Consider the following 20,408-nt stretch of genomic DNA (forward strand, 5'->3'; position numbering starts at 1 on the left):
GCAAGCGCGGCACGCCCCCTTGCCGCTGCCGCAAAGGCGTGGTTCGCGACAGGGGTGGGAGCCGGCGATCAGTTTACGGCAGCGATCCCCCCGCCACCGCCATCACGGTGTTTGCTGCCTGCGGGTAAGGGCCCGGGGGTCCTGATCGTGATCGGGGCTCGCTCACCGGCGGTAACGGGGGCGGGGAGGAGAGAGAGAGTCGGTGTGAAGGTTGTCCTGGCGGGTAGTGAGCTGGGGCTGAACCCCAAGGTAGGGTCGGAGTGAGGAGTCAGGGCAAGCCTGGGGGGTGGGAACGTCTCCAAAATAGGGCAAAACCACCAACTGGAGGGGTGGCGCAGGCAGAATTAGGGGTCTGGAATCTTTTTTGTTGCAAAAATAACTTTATTCAGTCAAGAAAAGTACAGATACTGACGCATTTCTGTGGTAAAAACAATGCCTGCAGATGCTGGATACCAGGTTCTGGGTCAGTGGTGCTGGAGGAGCACAGCAGGTCAGGCAGCATCCGAGCAGCAGCGACTCATTCCTGTGTCTGTGCACATGAATAACAAACGTACACTGGAATTTGGCATTTCTTATACAAGATTATATTTACATATAGTAAAAAATGAGGTCTGCAGATGCTGGAGATCAGAGCTGAAAATGTGTTGCTGGTTAAAGCACAGCAGGTCAGGCAGCATCCAAGGAACAGGAATTCGACGTTTCGAGATTCCTGATGAAGGGCTTATGCTCGAAACGTCGAATTCCCTATTCCTGAGATGCTGCCTGGCCTGCTGTGCTTTAACCAGCAACACATTTTCAGCTATATTTACATATATTTGAGGTACTGAAATGGTTTGATAACTGGATGGACTCTGATCTTATTTTGGCAGAAAGATGGGTTGTAAGTTTGCTTGGTGAGCTGGAAGGTTTGTTTTCAGATGTTTTGTCACCATACTAGGTAACATTATCAGTGAGCCTCTGGTGAAGCGCTGGTGTTATGTCCTGCTTTCTATTTATGTACCTTGGTTTCTTAAGGTGGGTGATATCATTTCCAGCTCTTTGACTCCATTTACCAAACTCTGAGAAAATGTTTGTTGATTGGAGTACCAGTTAGAATGCTAGGTCTCTAGGAACTCCCGTGTGTGTCTCAGTTTAGCCTGACCTAGGATGGATGTGTTGTTCCAGCCAAAGTGGTGTCCTCCTTCATCTGTACATAAGGATACAAGTGATAATGGGGTCATGTCTTGGTTGCTCGTTGATGTTTGTGAATTTTGGTGGCTAGTTTTTTGCCTGTCAGTCTGATGTAGTGTTTGTTACAGTCCTTTAAATGTAATTTACGAATTAACATGCATTTTTCTGGTTGTTTGTATGGGGTCCTTTAGGTTCATCAGCTGCTGTTTTAGTGTGTTGGTAGCTTTGTGAACTACCATAATGCCAAGGGGTTGGAGTAGTCTGGTAGTCATTTCAGAGATGTCTTTGGTGTATGGTAATGTGGCTAGAGTTTCTCGGTGTGTTGTCTGCCTGTTTGGAATCAGTTGTTGTTTAGGAATCAGCAGGGTTTTTATTAGGTACCCATTCTTGAATAAGCTGTATAGGTAGAAAAGCCTTCAATGGTGGTTTCTCCTCACTGTGCCTTGGAAGCAACTGCCCTAACTTTAGTACTTCCCTCAACACGTAGTCCTGGACCTTGGAACATGCAACATTTGAACTGTTTGCATTGGAGGACCAACAAGTTTCAGGCCGATCAAAGAACATTTTTCACTGAGTTGCTAGTTCTCCAGGCACAGTCCTCTGTCCCAGAGCTGCTTGGGACAAACCTTGACAAGAAGCACTGCATATTTCTCCATGCCTTTGTAAAGGCATATTCCAGGAGGTGTGGGACAGTCTCTTTCCCCCAACCCTTTCAGCTGCTTCAAGTGTAGCATTAGTGACAGAGTCTGGGTGTAAATGCAGCAAACAACATCTTAGTGCTTTTTTTAAACAATCTGGACTGTCAGGGATTAGAGGTGATGTTGGAAACTGCACTTGTTTTGATTTGGAGGTGCAGTGTACAAAGTTTAAAAATCCTACAACACCAGGTTATTGTCCAACAGGTTTATCTGGAAGCACTGGCTTTCACAGCACTGCTTCACCAGGTGGTCATCCCTTGCTCTGAAAGCTAGTGCTTCCAGATAAACCTGTAGCACTGTAATCTGGTGTTATTTTTTAAAAACTAGATAGTTTTGTTCTTGTTTACCCAGTGAGACACCAATGTAATTCCTAGCATTCTGATAGTGTTTTGGATAGTGGTTATATACTACAGGTGGAAAAACAAAGCTTTGTGCCATCAGGAAACAAAAATTTGTATTTAACTAAATGCTTTTTATAATCACCAAAAAAGCTGATAAGGTCCTCAGTTCAACAACTCATTCAAATACCAGCACATCTAAAACAATGCAGTCCTCCCTTAGTACAGGACTGGACAATTAGCATTTTGTAGAAGAGCCTGGATCCTTATGACTCTGAAGAGTGCGATGGCTGAAACAGGTGACTGACAGTCAATATTAGGCAGAGGCAAGTGCATTCTGAGCAGATACAATTCTTGTTTGTGGTATGGGTAGGGTAAATAGATATGGTCTTTTCCCTGGGGTGTGGCTGTCTAGAAGTAGAGAGCACTGGTTTAGTGTGAGGGGAAAAAAACTTTAAAAAGGGTCCTAAGGATCAACTTTTTTATGCAGAGGATGGTGGGTGTATAGAATGAGTTGCCAGAGGGAGACTGGTACAATTATCACTTGAAAGACATCTGGCTGGATATGTGAATAGGACTAAATGCTGACAAATGGGACAAGGTTAACTTCGGATAAGTGGTTGGCATGGACGCATTGGACCATAGTGTTGTTTCCATGCTGTACATCTCTGCAATCTTTCTAAATTCACATTATGAAATACTTATAACAAAGCAGTGAGCACTTGTATTATCAGTAATATCTAGTTATGTTTGTTCTGTCACTTTGAAGTGTGTAAACAATAAGTTAACATACAAACATCAGTTTGATTGGCCTTCAAGGTTGAACAGAGCACAGTTTTCAGTCTAATAAAAAGTTAACCAATTAGGGAATGGGGCATTATTAGTGCAGTTCCCAATAGTAATGGAACTTTAGTTTTGCTACTCAACCAACAACATCCTACCCATGCCTTTTAATTCTAGATATTGAGCACTGGAAAGAAACTATTGTGACTTGTTTCACTAGTGGCAAAGAACCTGTGGTTTATAGGCTGACTTCTCTAGCCAGTAAACAATGGGTAAAATTGAATTATTTTGTGGACAGTTATAGCAACCAGTTTGAATGGTTCTAGAGTCAGTAAGGAGACTAATGACCTTCTGTTGACTAGTACAGAGAATTCTTAAAATAGTCCCATGGCATCATAACAATTCACCTTGTGTACACAAGTCTTGCAGCTGGGCTTGAATCCAGCCTTCAAGTCACTAAGCCAAGACTGCTATTTAATGTGCCAAAGTTTGAGATTTTTTTTTTGCAGAGAGTGAAAAGCTGGATGGAAAAGCTTCTGTTTGAACATGGCAAATCCTTTACGAAGTGAAGTAATAAAACTGTATAAAAAAGTAAGTTTCTGGTCATCTGCTGTAACATTGAACTTAAACATAATACTATAAAAAGTTTAAGTAGTAAATCATGCAAGACCAGAAATTTCCAGGCCACTTGTTAATCAGTGTGCTGTCTTCAGTACATAACAAATCAACCTCAAATCTCCTTGGGTCAGGGTACAAAAATCAATTGGGTTTCTAATTTTAAATTATTATCTTTGTTACTTTAAGCAAACTTGTCGTAACACCTGGGCATTTGAAACATTCTACCCTAGAGGAAGGGTCACTGAGTACTAGACTTTAAAAAACTTCATTTTCTACTGTCATTGCATAATGGAAAGACTTCATCTAAGGATAGAAAAATGATTTTAATACATGACTAGTCAGAATTTGCAACACTTTGGAAGAATTATAGGGAAAAAATGACAGCCATTCCAATAATCACATTCTATACCATCTCTCTCCTCCTGAGCTACTAGAATGAGAGGTAAAGTAGCAGGTAGTTACCAATTTTAAATTAAATGTAGAAAGAGCAGCATCCTAGATCCAAATGGCTTCAGTTGCTTTTACCATGACAGGACAGGCTGCTGATGGTTTGTGTTCATCTCCATTATCTGAGAAATTACCAATGAAGCAGTCTATGTCCATACCAGAATCATTGACAAAACCCTGGGTTGTCATGTATGGTAGGGAATATTTACAAGGCAATGATAGAGGATAAACTTAGTTACAAGGTATTTTCACTTCAACACTACATATGCTAGTCTTCCATCTTTATCTTTTGACTTAATCACAAATTATCCCATACCTTCTAACAAAGCATCCTTAGTCAATTAGATGTTTCAGGGGGCAGGGTAGGAAAATAAGAGGAATAAGGATAGGAGAAGAAGTTCCAAGAAGTAGGATCAAGAAAGCAGAAAGCTTTTCTGCCAACTAAGGAACACAGAGGGAATTAAAGAGGCAAAGCTGGAAGCATTGTATTATAGGCAGATAAAACAGGGTTTCAAATGTTGCAGCATATCTAACAATGTAATCTGGTATAGTTAGTAGGGAGGTGAAGAAATTAAGTAGTGGTAGAAAGGAAAAACTTATTCCATCCAAACTGTCATTAGGTACAATGGAATAACTGTTTCACAAGGCACATCTGGAAGAGATGGAAAAAGCATGAAGATCACAGGTCAAGGTGGGGGGTGGGGGTGGGGGTGGGGTGGGGAAAGGAAGAGAGAGAGAGAGAGAGAGATATATTTGGGCAACTCATCTCAGATTTCAAGTTGAACTAAAACTGATCCAGGAGATCCCACTTGCCTGAATAAGAAAGAAATAAAAGAATATCATTGTCACCATAAGCTGAGTCATTTTTATCCCTCTGTAAAAAAAAATGAACATAAATATTATGACTGTTGTTCCAATTATGTAGGCCAGAGTGGACTAATCAACAGAAATCCTCATTTTAAACAACAGATCATTCCAAATTTTTGGAAGTGCTCCTAGGTTTGAAAACCAGAGCCTACAAATACCTTAACTAGCACAAACAGCATGTACTGAAAAAATATTGTATTTAATTAAACCTAAAAACTTAAATGCATTTCCCTGAAACTAAAAGATAAATATTTTATCTTAAAGTTGCTGTACCTTGGCAAAGAATATCCAAAAGGAGAAGACTACTTCAGAGATCGTCTTAAGGCAGCTTTCATTAAAAATAAAGATGTTACAGATCCTGAGCAAATCAAGGCATTAATAGCTCGAGGAGAATTTGTGATAAAGGAACTGGAGGCATTGTATTACCTTAGGAAATACAGAGCTATGAAACAACGTTATTATGAAGAGAAGAATGAATGATCTTTTGATGAGGCAACTTTAACACCTCAATTTAAAGATATGCAGTGTATTTGTATACAAGTACATCTCTGGGATTCAGCCAAATTCTCTGCATCTATTTGCTTGTCTCAATGCGGTGTTTAAAATTGGTTAGTTAAGAATGGTACTTTTAAGAAGCCATTGCTATAACGTTCAAAATTCAAACATTTTTGGAATACAAGTACTAATGCTGCTCAGTATTCAGATCTTGCTATGTTAGCATTATCTGCATGCAACCTGATCATAGATACACCTGTCAATCAAAACTAATTTAATAATGTTGGCCTTTGATCAAGACTATTGCTGTCTAATTGTGCCATGATCAAAAATACAGCTCTCATTTTAAAGGTAAATGACTTTTAAAGTCTGATTAAATGAACACTTAATTACAATGCAAATACTAACCAATCACCATACAACAGTTGCAGTTTTAAGCAACTGGAATATGTATTGTAAGTGATAATAAAACACTGGTGCGAAGAAGCTTGCGGTTGATATAGGAAGTGCGTGTTTTATTTTACCTCGAGTGTTTGTAACAAGCTTGATACACATATCAAATCACTGCTGAAAAATCAGTTTGCAGTTTAAATTTAAGAACTTCACAGCTGTATTTGGTTAATGTTCAGCTGGTACAAATTGTGACAATTTTCTATCTGGACATGCTCACTTTGATTTGTGTATAAGTAGACTCAAGTCCTAGTGTTGCAGCTTTAGTTTCTCTTGCAAAATTAACTTTACATTTCCCCCATTATAAAAGGTGGAAAATGTTGGCAAATAAATAAAGATTTAAGTTATTTGTAACCTGCTTGATCACTTATCCCTCATCTGCAAGTTAGGCTACAGTCCACTTCCTCCAACCACTAATTTTGTTCAGAATGTATGTATCTTGTACTAGGATAGATGTATCAGCATTACTGTGTCCTACATGCAAAGAGTACAGTTGAGACTTCAGTCCTGACCTTATTGAGTGGTAGAGGCTACTGCTTGGATGCAGTAAAAAAAAGTCAATTTTACGTCTCTATCTAAAATGGAAGACCCCTTAGTCTGAAACAGTGACCCAGTTCTAGATTCCCTATATAAAATAAAAAGGGGAAAACACTCAGCATCTACCCTATTAAAATGGGCCACAGAATTTTGCAGGTTTCAATAAAATCAACCTGAGAGTTAGTGAGTACAGCTAAGTCTTTTGTAAGCCAACTTCCTCAGCCTAAAAATCAGCCATATCCTCTGAAAAGAAATTGTACACCGGCAAGGTGCAGTCTCTCTAATGTCTCAAATTTTAAATAGTTTGCAGGGAAGACCCAACATTTCATTTGCTAAATCACTTGCTGTACCTGTGTTAGTTGTGTGGACATACAATGACAGTTCCTTTTGTGCAGTAAATATTCTGCTTTTCTTCTCTTGCTGCCAAAGTAGCCAGCTTAAATTTTTCCTGGAGTCTGCCAATGGCAGGTACTGGAGATGTGAGCCTTTGTCCACATTAGTTCCTCTTTGCTCCTCTGCATTCATTGGCCATTTAAAAAAGCAAAACTAAGTGTATTGAGACTTTAATTGCAAATTAAACTATTCAGTACATTTGTGTTCAAACATCAATATTTACATATTACAAATTCAAATGAAAACAATTACCACATGCACACCAAGCTATTCAATAATGCTTGAAGTGACTCATTCTTGATACAAAAAAAAAGGACAAGAGTATAAAAATATAAATTTCTCCATTCTACTTTGGCCACCCACAAAAAAGTTATTTGCAAACAATCTATTTATAGCCTGCAGTTTGAGCAGCTACAGTTATTCATTCAATGACAGCATGCAGAGTTTAGTACTCTTGCAAGTACACTTTTCAATACTATACTGAACAGAATCAGAATACTGCTGGATGTCAGTTAAGATTCAGGAGCTGTTAAGCACTATGCTAAAAACTGTTCAGTACAAAAATTGAAAGCTTGCAACTAAAAGGTACTGCACATTAGTTTTAAACTAAAAAACAAACAGCAGTAAATCACATCTGTCTTATTTGTCAATTTATGAAGGAATCCTTTATATGCTGGATGTTTCAAACTGCAGAAACACATTTAAATCATAACATCTATAAATAGAATTGATATCAAATACTTTGCAGAAAAGTGTAAAATTGATAAGCTGTTTAGGTTGGTGGGACTTTAAACAACATGACCCTAAAAGGTGGGTTCCAGGTTAAGTCAGACTCCTGATTATTTACTTGACAACCGATCAGCAACAAAAGGTGTATAAAACCAGTTAAAAGCAATTAAAGAAAGAAACTTTGCTTGGAGGATGGTTCAGCTTCTACTGAATATTTTCATCCTCAAAAGAACCTGCAAATCTACCCATTCTACTCAATCTTGCCAGCATTGGCACCTCGAATATACTGTACAATAGTCAAGACTTAATGTTGTGCCTTTTGTTTGTGGAAAAATACTGCAACTTGAAGTTTCCTATTGTTAAAAAGGGCAGATAATGTGTAAGGGAGATTAAACTCCACCAATCTTAGCTTTCAATGAGGAACATCAGCCTTTCTAGGCCCTTAAGTTAGACTGATTGATCTAACCCCAAGCAAAGTTACACTAAATTGATGTTAGTGACACTAATGCAATAATCTGGAAGGAGAGTTGCAACATGGGCATGTGAAAGTTTGTAATTTAATGGTTGAATATTCAAAAGCATTTATTTTTATACAGCAAGTGAAAACATGGAATATTGTTTTGGATTTAAAGTTTTATTTTGGTCTTCTGTTAAAAAATTTAGAGATCAGTTCTTAAATAAAGGACAGTAAACAATATACATTGAGCCATTGTGTTGAAATTCAAATCATTTTTACAGAAATAAAATGGAAACATTTTCATCTATGCACAATTGAATGCATCTTAAAAACAGTATTCCATTCAAGTCAAAAAATAATTTATTGCACTAAGTGACTCTTCTGATAGTTACTCATCAAGACTGATCCAAATTCACATCGACTCTGCAAATTGGGCAACTTGAGTTTCTCTGTAGGATAGAAATAGTTATTAATCTTTGAATTAAATTTCAGTATTGCTACCAACTATTACTATCACTAAACTGAATAGACATTAATTGATGCTTTTAAAAAGCCCATCTTAAATGTTAATTTGTACATTAAAAACTTGCTGCTCTAAAAATTCTTTAAAGGCCAGTTTTAAAATGGAAATTGATCTGCCAAGGGGCAAGTTTGGGAATTTCAAGTCACCTTCTTAAAAGAATCTAGTTAAAAAAAATGTAGCATGAGACTTTTTGCTGGGCCTGTTGGACTACTCACTGCTGCATGTGGTGCAATCCTGAAGTCAGTTTTAACAATTGGACCAACTGAGATTCACCCAAAACAGAGAAGAGAGTGGGAATTGTGGAGGCACTGGCCATAATTTTAATCTTCCTTAGACTCAAAAGATGGTGCCAGATAGTTGAAGAATTGCAAATATTACACTTGTACACCCTTTTTGAACAAGTGTAAGTCCAACAATCAGGCACTAGTTTAAATTTCAGGTGACTGATTACTTCTATCCCAAGTATTTGTTTCTAGAAGTATCAGTCACATGGATAACTGCAAATCAATTAAGAGGAGAGATAGCATGGATTTCATAAGGGAAAGTCTTGTTTAACATAAAGCTTTTTTTGAAAAGGTAACAGTATTGATGACAAAGTGTATGGAAATATATTTATTTTCTTCCAAACAAAACAAGAATGCAATTTGGAGCAGAGAAACCCAAATGTATCTGTGCTTAAAAAAAGGAGAGAAAGAGGACTGCAGATGCTGGAGATCAGAGTCAAGAGTGTGGGGTGCTGGAAAAGAATGCCAGGTCAGGCAGCATCTAAAAGGAGAATAGACGTTTTGAGCACAAGTCCTTCATCAGGTATGAGGATGGACGGCAAGACGGGTGAAATGAACAGTTCCTACAGCATTAATCTAGCCTTTTTAGCAAGGGTACAGAAATACAAGGGATTTATATTGAAATTCAGACACTAGTTAGACCTAAGTCGAAGAGTGTGGTGCTGGAAAAGCACAGCTAGTCAGGCAACATCTGAGGAGGAGGAGGAGAATGAACGTTGAGCGTAATATCTTCATCAGGAAATGCTCTTCAGTCAGTTTGATTGTATATATGGTGCAGTGGAGGGGTTATCAAAGCATTCAAGAAGTGAGGGGATTTGATTAGAAATCATATGCAAGGTTACAGCATCAAAATCAATGCTCAAAACCTGTGGAGACATGGGCTGAATAGTCTTCATCACAACAGTGATTGAATTTGTAACTGCTGCATCTCGATTGAAAAGTTTACATTGAGCCTGGTAAAAAAAGTGTTAAAATATACACTTGCATTTTATTTGCTTTCTAAGTAAACTTCAGATTTTAAAGATTAAAGGTTCTGTTCAACTTTTAGATTCAGAAAAAGCAAGTTTTCATCTGACAGTAGCTAATTAGTAACCTTATCCTCAACCACAAATTTTTTAAAAAGCCTCCTACATGTAGTTAATCTTGGAGTCTGCAATATTTGCATTTTCTACTATCTAGAGTTCTCAGTGGACAGTCTGTACCCAGCCACCAGCCCCAGTGTTTCACATGCTTTAGCAGAACATGGAATACATTGCCTTTGCTAAAGAGTACCTTTAACCAGCGGTCAATACATTTTCTGTGATAGTCATGAAGACATGGCAAGATCCTCAACTCTTCTTTTGGTGTGTAGTCATTGAAGCAGATATGACATCTGATGAGATTAATGTGATGAATATTTTACTAATGCACATCAAGTTAAAAATCAAGAAAAAGTGTACTTGTAATTTATGAAAGCAAAAACAAATCAACTTTCAAAAACCACACAAATTAGGTAAACTGTGAATGAAATGTTATAATACAGAATCTTACATTTTTATTGTAATAGTCTCCCATATAAATTCATGATTAAGACTCAAGTGTTCACTGCTGTAATGCAGCATATTTTGCATTGAGCAGGATGCCATTAATAGTCCTAATTACAAGATAATCTTGTGCATTTACAGGATATCTACTGAGTCAAAATGTTAAAGGACAAAGAACTTATGCTACTTTGTAAAGAAAAGCGCAAGATTTTGTACATATTTGACAAGGTTGACTGGATTGTTCACAACTCTGAAAGTCAAATGCCATCTGGCTGCAGTTTTCTGATGCCAAGCATTAGCCTAGATTATGTTTGTTTGTGTCTCTGGTCAAGTCCCAACCTTTTGACTGCCATCCATACCTTTGAGATCCTTCAACTGCCTTGAGGCATGAACAGGGAATGAAGGCTCAAGTTTGTCACCTCATGTGAAGGACAACATTTTGCTTGATGTACATGCCAGAGAGAAAAAAAAAAGTGGCAGATCAAAAAGGAATTGGTTGCAGAAGGTACAGAGAGTAAGTTAAATATTTTTCACCAGAAGTGTAAAGGCATAAAGATTGGTACTTGATTAATATAGGGAGAAAATTGGCATTTGCTACTAAAAAGTGCAAGAAATCAGTAACCAAAAAGGAACAAAATTAAAAATGAAAATGGAATTAGCCAAAGTTAATGGATCAGAAAACCATCCTAATGGTATTTTAAAAAGGCATTCAGGTATAATGGAATAATAAGAGAACTAAGTCCACAATTTAAAGTAACAAAATATGACCTGCAAGATCATAGTTTTAGCTTAATCAAGGAGGCATAAAAACAAATCAGAAAAAAATAGGTTAATGAGGAACAATGGAGTTGTAAAGAGCTATGGTGCTTGACTAACTGCATCTATCAAATTAAATGCAATTTTGATAGCAAATATAGACAAAAATAAATTTATGGTGTAATTGAATAAGCTATGCACAATACAGGTAAGGATGCATTAAATGCTTACCCTAACAGACAGAGGTACCTTGGAGGGTATTAGTTGTTTTATGCAAAGCTAAAATCACTTGCAGATTTGTAGGACCCCAGATAGTTTATAACCTGGTCATTTCTTCAGTTCTCTATCAGCTCAATTTATGCATTTTTATTTTAACCACCACATGCAATGACTGACCAAACAAGCTAGGTATCCCATTAAGGATATTAGAAGGGAGGCTGAGGGCAAGGGTGAACATTTCTACAAATTTGACAAATTAACAACAAGGACACTCACTGGATTGTTACATAAGTGTTTGCTATCCACTCCTGCAAGAATAAATCAGGATGCAGAATACTGTTAACCACCTGATATAGGTAACAATTTTAAAATGAAACTTTTGAAAAGAAGGGTGAAATAAAGCAAACGTTCAGCTTCATTTGAAGAGTTGGGATGAGCATAGGTTGAGAACACCAATGGCTTCTACTCTTCAGTTCTGTGTATTGAATCAGGGCTTTCAGCTCCTGCTGAATGAGGCAATAAGCCATCTTAAATCAAACCTGACAAATTTCAGTCAAGCTTGTATAACACTTAAAGGATGTTCCTGCATGAGAAACTAGTTTTTACAGAAGCTCAATTTATTGCAGAGGTAAGTCTTCAGTAAAAGATTAGAGTGGTGCTAGAAAAGCACAGGTTAGGCAGTATCTGAAGAGCAGGAAAACAGACGTTTCAGGCAAAAACCCTTCATCAGGGATCCTGAAGAGCTTTTGCCTGAAAATGTTGGTTTTCTTGCTCCTCGGATGCTGCCTGACTTGCTGTGCTTTTCCAGCACCTGCAGTACCCACCTCTGCCAAGTCTTCAGTAATACATGCTATCCAAATGCCAATATTGATCAGTAATCTGGAGACTGACACTAATTCCCACAGCACTCAGTGGAATTTGAATGGAGTTGATAAAAACATAGGATTTAAAGCTAATCTAACAGCAAGCATGAAACCATTGTCTCATTGACATGTGACAGCAATGTGGTCTTAACTGCCCTCAAAATGGCAGTGTAACTCAGTGTATTAAACTGCTACAAAGTCTCCAGGAAAGTATGAAACTAGATGCATCACCTGACATCAACCTAAGCATGGAAACAAACAGTAAAAGCCTTGACCATGAAAAGTCTTCCTTAATAGCTGGCGGACTTGTCCAAACATTGGCAGAACCGTCCCATTGAACAGTCAGGCTGTTTGACTAGTTTTACTTCATACCTCAAGTTCCAGATACCACTGGACATTCTTTCTATGTCAGGTTGTAAGTTTGCTCACTGTGTTCAGATGTTTCATCACCATGCTACATAAGGGAGCCTCTGATGAAGCACTAATGTTCTGTCCCATTTATTATTTAACTAGCAGGCAGAACAGAACACCAGCGCAGAGGCTCACTGATCTAGCATAATGACAAAATGTCTGAGAACAAGTTACCAGCTCAGCTAACAAACTTACAACCAGAGCTACAAATCTTTTAAATTGCATCTTTGCTATGTCTTGTCCCACCAGCAGAACAAATCCATTCCAGATGATGGCAGTGGCAGACACCCAGGCAGGAGGGAGCTGCAATATAAGTTTTCAACATTATTGTGCAAATTCTTGAGGTTCTGGACTCATCAGGTAATACACTGAGGGAATTCCCCTGCTGGGAAAGTCTTTCTGCAGTTGTAGAAGGTGCTGGTGAAACCATATCTGGAGCACTAAAGAGTTTTGGCTCTCATTTAAAAAGGTAAATCATTTTGTTGGAGACATTGGAGAAGGTTCACTTGGACGATTGTGGTCTTTGATTAAAGATTAAACAGAGTGGGACTCTACTCACTAGAGTTGAGCTCATTGAATCATATGAAGAAATTCTTAAGGGGCTTGGCAGAGTAAATGTTGAGTAGGTTCCCCACTGGGAGTGTCTCAGACTAGAGGGCATAATCACAGAATAAAGGGGTGCCAATTTAAGACAGTCATGAAGAATTTCTTTAGGATTGAGCACCTTTGGAACTCTGCCCCACAGCTCTGGTACTGAGTCACAGTCCTTGTGTATTTTTTTTTTAAAAAGGCTGACAGACTCTTGATCAGTAGGAGAATCAAGGGGTTATAGGGAAAGAGCAGGAAAGGGAAGGTCAGATCAGCCACAATCCTAATGAGTGGTGGAGCAGGCTCAAAAGGATGAAAAAGCCAACTCCTGTTCTTCTAGTACCTGCATGCCAGAAGAGGCAGCCTGTGATAGTGCCAAGGTATCCCATTCTCAAATGATCAGATCACAGCTCCATAGCTGTCATGTGCAGATATGGCTCGTGATGGACAATTAACAGGAGGGTGGTGATTCTCATCCTTAATGCAGATCCAAGCACATCAGGCAGAAGCCAACACTGAAGCATATGCACTTCTGACTGAAGATGAAGACAAAAGTGCATGTCACTTCCCAGAGTTCCCCAGCATTATAGATGCCAGTTTTCAGCCAACTCTACTCACATTGTGATCAAAAAATTAAAGTCAATGGGTCCCGATGACATTCTGGCAGAAGAACTGAAGTAGTGTGCCCCAGAACTAGCAGTGCCCCAAGCCAAGCTGTTCCAGTTCAGCAACAACTCATCTACCCATCCACATGATGCAGACCATACAACCTGGCCAATTACCACCCAAACTGGTGAAAAGGAGTTAGGGACAATGTCAAACTGCACTTACTTAGTATAACCTGCTCACTGACATATTTCCAAACTGAGTGCTACTTGATGACTCTCATTAATGGTGCAATCAGAGGCAAAAAGAGCTAAATCCTGGAATAGAGCACAATGCAACTACTCCAAATAATCAAAATAGCATTTGGCCAATAAAAAAAGTGACATCAAGGAATCCGTATGAAACTAGTGTCAAACTGGAATGGGGTGGAAAGCTCTCTGCTGAGCAACAAGTAACAACCATTCTACAAAAGTGAAGGCAATGACTAAATTCACTCGCGAAACATATCAATTACTGGCTGGACCAGCATTTGTTGCTTGTTCCTAGTTACCCTTGAGGTGATGGTGGTGAGTTGCATTTTTGAACTACTGCAGTCCACATGCTGTAGGTTGACCCACAGTGCCTTTGGGATTTTTGACTTCGTGACAGTGAAAGAATGGTGATATTTTCCAAGTCAGGATGTTATGTGGTTTGGAGGTGGTGTCCTTTGGCCATTGTCCTTCTAGATAGTTGTAGGTTTGGAAAATGCTGTCTTAGGATCTTTAGTGAAGTGCTGCATCCAAGTACAACTACCATCCGGGACATTCAAATTATATTCAAATGGGTGAATCCCTCACCAGCATCATAAAGGATGACCACTGAAAGTTGGAATTTTGCAGTAAAAATAGTTCTGTCTCAGTAAATGATTGTCCATCTACAAAGATGGACATCAAGTGTACAATGAAATATTAGTTTGGCGCACCAACCTTTACACCGCTGAGGCTAAATGCCAGCTCGTAGACACCTCCCCCTACTGCCCCCTTGACCATGACCCCACTTTCCACCACCAAACCATCATCTCCCAGACCATCCATAACCTCATCACCTCAGGAGATTTCCCATCCACCACTTCCAACCTCCGTCCCACAACTCTCACCGCCCATTTCTACCTCCTGCCCAAAATCCACAAACCTGACTGCCCCAGCCGACCCATTGTCTCAGGCTGCTCCTGCCCCACCGAACTCATCTCTGCCTACCTCGACATGATTCTATCCCCCTTAGTCCAAGAACTCCCCACCTACATTCAGGACACCACCCATGCCCTCCACCTCCATCATTTGTACTCCCCCGGTCCCAAACGCCTTATCTTCACCATGGACATCCAGTCCCTGTACACCTCCATCCCCCATCACGAAGGACTCATAGCCCTCCGCTTCTTCCTTTCCTGTCGTACCAACGAGTACCCTTCCACTGATACTCTCCTTCGACTGACTGAACTGATCCTCACTCTGAGCAACTTCTCTTTCCAATCCTCCCACCTCCTCCAAACCAAAGGAGTAGCCATGGGCACGCGCATGGGCCCCAGCTATGCCTGCCTCTTCTTAGGCTGTGGAACAGTCCATCTTCCATAGCTACACTGGCACCAACCCCCACCTTTTACTCCGCTACATCGATGACTGTATCGGTGCTGCCTCATGCTCCCATGAGGAGGTTGAACAGTTCATCCACTTTACCAACACCTTCCACCCAGACCTCAAATTTACCTGGACCGTCTCAGACTCCTCCCTTCCCTTCCTAGACCTCTCCATTTCTATCTCGGGTGACCGACTCAACACGGACATTTACTATAAGCCAACTGACTCCCACAGCTACCTAGACTACACCTCCTCCAACACTGCTCCCCCATAAAAACCCCATCCCATATTCCTAATTCCTTCATCTCCGCCACATCTGCTCCCAGGAGGACCAGTTCCAATACTGTACAACCCAGATGGCCTCCTTCTTCAAAGACCGCAATTTCCCCCCAGACGTGATCACAATGTTCTCCACCGCATCGCCTCTGCCCTTGAGCCCCACCCCTCCAATCGCCACCAGGACAGAACCCCACTGGTCCTCACCTACCACCTCACCAACCTCCATATACAGCGTATCATCCGTTGTCATTTCCGCCACCTCCAAACTGACCCCACCACCAAGGATATATTTCCCTCCCCTTTCCTATCAGTGTTCCGAAAAGACCACTCCCTCCGTGACTTCATCAGGTCCACACCCACCCCCACCAACCCAACCTCCACTCCCAGCACCTTCCCTTGCAACCGCAAGAAATGCAAAACTTGCGCCCACATCTCCCCCTTACTTCCCTCCATGGCCCCAAGGGATCCTTCCATATCCGCCACAAATTCACCTGCACCTCCACACACCATTTACTGCATCCACTGCACCGGATGTGGCCTCCTCTATATTGGGGAGACAGGCCGCCTACTTGTGGAATGTTTCAGAGAACACCTCTGGAACACCCAGACCAACCAACCCAACCACCCTGTGGCTCAACATTTCAACTCCCCCCTCCCACTCCACCAAGGACATGCAGGTCCATGGACTCCTCCATCACCAGATCATAGCAACACGACAGCGGGAGAAAGTGCGCCTCATCTTCCGAATAGGAACCCTCCAACCACAAGGGATGAACTCAGATTTCTCCAGTTTCCTCATTTCCCCTCCCCCCTTGTCTCAGTTCCAACCCTTGAACTCAGCACCACCTTCCTAATCTGCAATCTTCTTTCTGAACTCTCCACCCCCACTCCGGCCTATCACCCTCACCTTTATCACCCTCACCTTAACCTCCCTCCATCTATTGCATTTCCAATGCCCCTCCCCCAAGTCCCTCCTCCCTACCTTTTATCTTAGCCTGCTTGGCACACTTTCCTCATTCCTGAAGGGCTCATGCCGAAACATCGATTCTCCTACTCCTTGGATGCTGCCTGACGTGCTGCGTTTTTCCAGCAACACATTTTCAGCTCTACAATGGAATATTCTCTATTATCCTGAATGGGTGCAGTTCCACCACTCAAAAGCTCAACACCATTCAGGATAAGCCACCCATTTGATTGGCACCCCATCTACCCGCTACACATTTATTGTGCCGTCTACTCAACAGTGTCTAACAAACCTGCAGCCTATGCCAAAAAAATGTACAAGCATGTGAACGCAATCTGCAAGTGTCCCCTCAAAGAAACATCCAACGGTGGAACTATAGTTATTCTTGCATTGTTGGATCAAAATCTTGGCACTCCTTCCTGAACAGCACTGTGGGTACATCTACACCACATGAACTGCAGTGGCTCAAAGCAGAGTTCACCACCAACCTCAAGAGCAGTTAGTCATGGACAATAAATACTGACCTAACCAAAACCACCTACATCTCATGAACAGATTAGGATGCATTCCACCCCCCCCCCCCACCATTTTAAAATCAAAGATTTTCCAATTCTAAATGCTAGTACAACTCCAAAATAAGGACAATATAAAAACAACTTTTACTTACTGTGTCTTTTCTGCAGCATTTGCTGGATCAAATAAATTGACTGGTAAACAGTTAATCTCAGCACTGCTGAGTTTTTTCTGTGCAACAGCTGAACCCTGTCTTTCTTCATAAGCCAAAAGTTCCTAGGTTTTAAGAGAGTGCAATAAATTTAAGATACCTTTCAAATTAGACCAAGATTTCCAGTTTGTCAAATATGTTAAGCGGTGTTCACTATTAAAGAGGGCTTCTATGCACCAGTATTGCTAACTTACACTAAGAAACCTTCAATCTTGCACCAATAGTGCAATGAACAAGAAAATGAACCTACTCACCTCATAATCATTACCATCATTTATGGTTTCATCTAAATACATAGAAGCATGCTGATGCCGATTGTGTCTTCTAAGTCTTCTGCTTCTACCTAAAAGCATCGGAAAGAGATTTAGTTACTTGGTTTTCAGGAAACTATATCAAAATGACAATAATGCAGCTTTTAAACCAAAATGTAAAAAAAAAAATTCATTTCAAGTTATTTCAGTAATGTTAGAAGTGCAGGACAGAGTACTCTTGTCAAATTACAACTTGAACAACAGTTTCTGGTGTTGGTTACCAACAAAATGCAAGCAGCAATACACAGAGCAAGAGTTATTTGTAACAAGTCTGAAGAGGACTGACATTTTTAAAATGTTAAAAAGGTTGGGGAGGGAAATAGAAGCATGAAATTAAGATAAAGCAGGAGAAGGCCAAAGTAGCACAGAATAGCTACTTGTGGAAACATCTTCTGCAGAAATATCTGCACCTGCATGGTGCAGAATCTATTGGAAGTACATATCCAGTATGTTCTCTCCCCTTTCCCTCACCCTAAAAAGGAGCAGAGAATCTTGGATATTTAGGAATACATCAAGGGGAAAGAGGGGCACCCGATTTTTGGGAGGGGGTTGGTGGTGGTAGGTAGATACGACAGGGAGAGAAAAGAGGAAAAACGTTATGAAAGACCACTGAAAAAGCAGGAAAGTTGAAAAGTACTAGCAAGTAAATTTAAAAAAGAGAATCCCAAGATACTCGTGGAGTAGCAGGCATAGGAGAAAGGTTGGGTGGGGGAAGGAAGTGGGAGAAATCAGAGGACTTCCCAGCTCCTCGTCACCTCACACCCTCCCTCAAACCCCAGCTTATGAACCCTGTTCCCTCAGGAGTATTTCTCCCCCTGCACTGAACCACTATTTGAAAAGCGCACAATACTGCATTTGCACAGATGGTGTGAAGTGCTATATAGTGAGTCGGGTTTGGAACAGTGCGCATTAGTGCTCCCACATTAGTACAATTGTTCCCAGCAGTTACAGGTGTTAACAAGCACTGCCTGTATTCATGTGGAAGCCAAGCCATAGAGAAGTTCCATGGTTTTGTATTATAATTTCAAACAGCCTCTATCCCTTCAGCATATCGATAGCTGAAACTCTTACCGCTTGTCTCATTGAAAAATCTTTGCAGGTCAAGAGCATGGTCAATTCTTTCAGGACTCAAGATGTCATTTTGATGCTGAAGCTCACTACATCCAGGCTTCCCACAGTATCCAATATCTGAAGCAAATAAACCTGCATACTCTGAACACCCAGGCAAACCGCAAAATTCGTGGGAATTTTCCAATGTCTGTAAAGAATGCCAACATTTAGTTATTGCAGTTCCACAGTGAAAAAAACATCACTACTGAACCTTCTATGGGTATAGGCAGAAGATGCCATTTACTTAGTGCTGGGTGACATTCACCTCAGATAGAGCCAGGAAAGCTCAGCTAGAAAGCATGGTTATACAAATAGTAAATTAAAGTATGCAGATTAATAAACTTCACACAGTTACAAGAGAGGAGATCAGTGAGAGACAGCAGAGGGTAACTTAAAGCAATATGGGTAGGGGGATGGATGGTGGTGGTGGTGTCAGAATAAACAAGCTAGTAAGATTGCAAGGTTTTCTTTTTAGAAAAAATGGTAAGAAGAAAGGCAAGAGTGGACATTAGACTCTTGGAAAATGAGGCTGGCGAAGAATGGGGAACAAAAATGATAGAGGAACTGAATTAGGTACTTTCAGTTTTCACAGTGGAAGACACCAGTAGCATACCAGAACTTCAAGGAGAGTCAGGGTCAGATGTGAGAGTAGTGGCCATCACTAAAGAGCTGGTGCTGGGAGAAGCTGAAAGTTCTCAAAAGGTAGATAGATACCAGATGGATTATACCCCAGTGTTCTGGAGAAAAAAGGAGATTGCAGAGGCATTGATGATCTTTCACGAATCACTCGTGTCACAGAGGGTCTCAGGACTAGAAAGTGGCTAATGTAACTTCATGAGTAAGGAAGGAGGCAGAAGACAGGAAGTTTTAGGCTGGAAGCCTGACCTCTTAACACTTTAGAATCCATTATTAAAAAGGACAAAATTGCAGAGGACTTGGAATTGTATGGTAAAATAGGACCGATTCAGCATAACTTCATCAAGGGGAGATAACGTTTGACAAGTCTTAAAATTCTTTGAGGTGGTAACAAGCAAATTAGACAAAGCAGAGAGCTAGTGAACATGATCTATTTGGATTACCAGAAGGCTGATTAAAAAAAAAGCCCATGGTGTTAGGAACAAGGTACTTGAATGGATAGAGGACTGGCTGACTGGCAGAATCAGGATACTTACTGATTTGGCCTCCACAGCATAGTGTCTTAAAAGACAGATACATTGGTTCTAGTTTTGTAAAGGAATAGAGGATTACAAGTAGAAAATAGGAGAATGGAGTGCAGATACAGATCAGCCATGATTGGATGGCACAGCAACCTGATGGACTGAATGGTTTAATTCAGCTCCTGTGTCTATGGTCTTATGCCAGAAATTGGAAAACAAAAATGCTGGAGAAACTCAGCAGGTCTGACAACTGAGGTGTCATACTGGACTTGAAATGTTAACTTGGTTTTGTCTGCAAAAAACAAAGACCTGTGTATTAGTATGCACCTTGCAATACACAAGGGTGCCACATTCACCACAAACTCAGGGTTATCTAGAAAAATGTCTAAAGTGCAGAATCACATTTAATGTTAGATACCGGTGATATTTGGAGTCATAGGGTAGTCGTTAGGAGAAAGCGAGGACCGAAGATGCTGGCAAGTCAGAGTCTAGAAG

At 40.5% G+C, this 20,408-nt stretch overlaps 2 protein-coding genes across 7 annotated transcripts in view; one reads left to right on the forward strand and one right to left on the reverse strand.

Annotated features, from left to right (window-relative positions):
- The first annotated feature begins 34 nt into the window (after window positions 1-34).
- Window positions 35-5,977, forward strand: LOC132826943 (electron transfer flavoprotein regulatory factor 1-like). 2 transcript variants are annotated; one of them, XM_060843250.1, is made up of 3 exons: window positions 35-124; window positions 3,499-3,580; window positions 5,186-5,977. In XM_060843250.1, the coding sequence occupies exons 2-3, from the start codon at window positions 3,536-3,538 to the stop codon at window positions 5,399-5,401; spliced, it is 261 nt and encodes an 86-aa protein (XP_060699233.1). In that variant the 5' UTR covers window positions 35-124; window positions 3,499-3,535; the 3' UTR covers window positions 5,402-5,977. The 2 variants fall into 2 exon arrangements, with proteins under 2 accessions (XP_060699233.1, XP_060699232.1); XM_060843249.1 differs by lacking the exon at window positions 35-124 and adding an exon at window positions 134-249.
- A 1,003-nt stretch (window positions 5,978-6,980) lies between these two features.
- si:ch211-59o9.10 (uncharacterized protein LOC561841 homolog) overlaps window positions 6,981-20,408 on the reverse strand; it is a 45,906-nt gene continuing 32,478 nt past the window's right edge. For 4 of the 5 annotated variants that reach the window (XM_060843253.1, XM_060843251.1, XM_060843255.1 and 1 more), the window contains exons 8-12: window positions 18,718-18,904; window positions 17,590-17,678; window positions 17,279-17,400; window positions 10,062-10,161; window positions 6,981-8,431 (exon numbers count right to left, since the gene is read on the reverse strand). In XM_060843253.1, coding sequence (XP_060699236.1) covers window positions 8,378-8,431; window positions 10,062-10,161; window positions 17,279-17,400; window positions 17,590-17,678; window positions 18,718-18,904 — 552 coding nt within the window. In that variant the 3' untranslated portion in view covers window positions 6,981-8,377. The remainder of the gene's footprint in view (window positions 8,432-10,061; window positions 10,162-17,278; window positions 17,401-17,589; window positions 17,679-18,717; window positions 18,905-20,408) is intronic. The other variant, XM_060843256.1, reaches the window with a different exon arrangement.

Source organism: Hemiscyllium ocellatum, chromosome 23 (assembly GCF_020745735.1).
Source record: "Hemiscyllium ocellatum isolate sHemOce1 chromosome 23, sHemOce1.pat.X.cur, whole genome shotgun sequence".
Taxonomy (NCBI): domain Eukaryota; kingdom Metazoa; phylum Chordata; class Chondrichthyes; order Orectolobiformes; family Hemiscylliidae; genus Hemiscyllium; species Hemiscyllium ocellatum.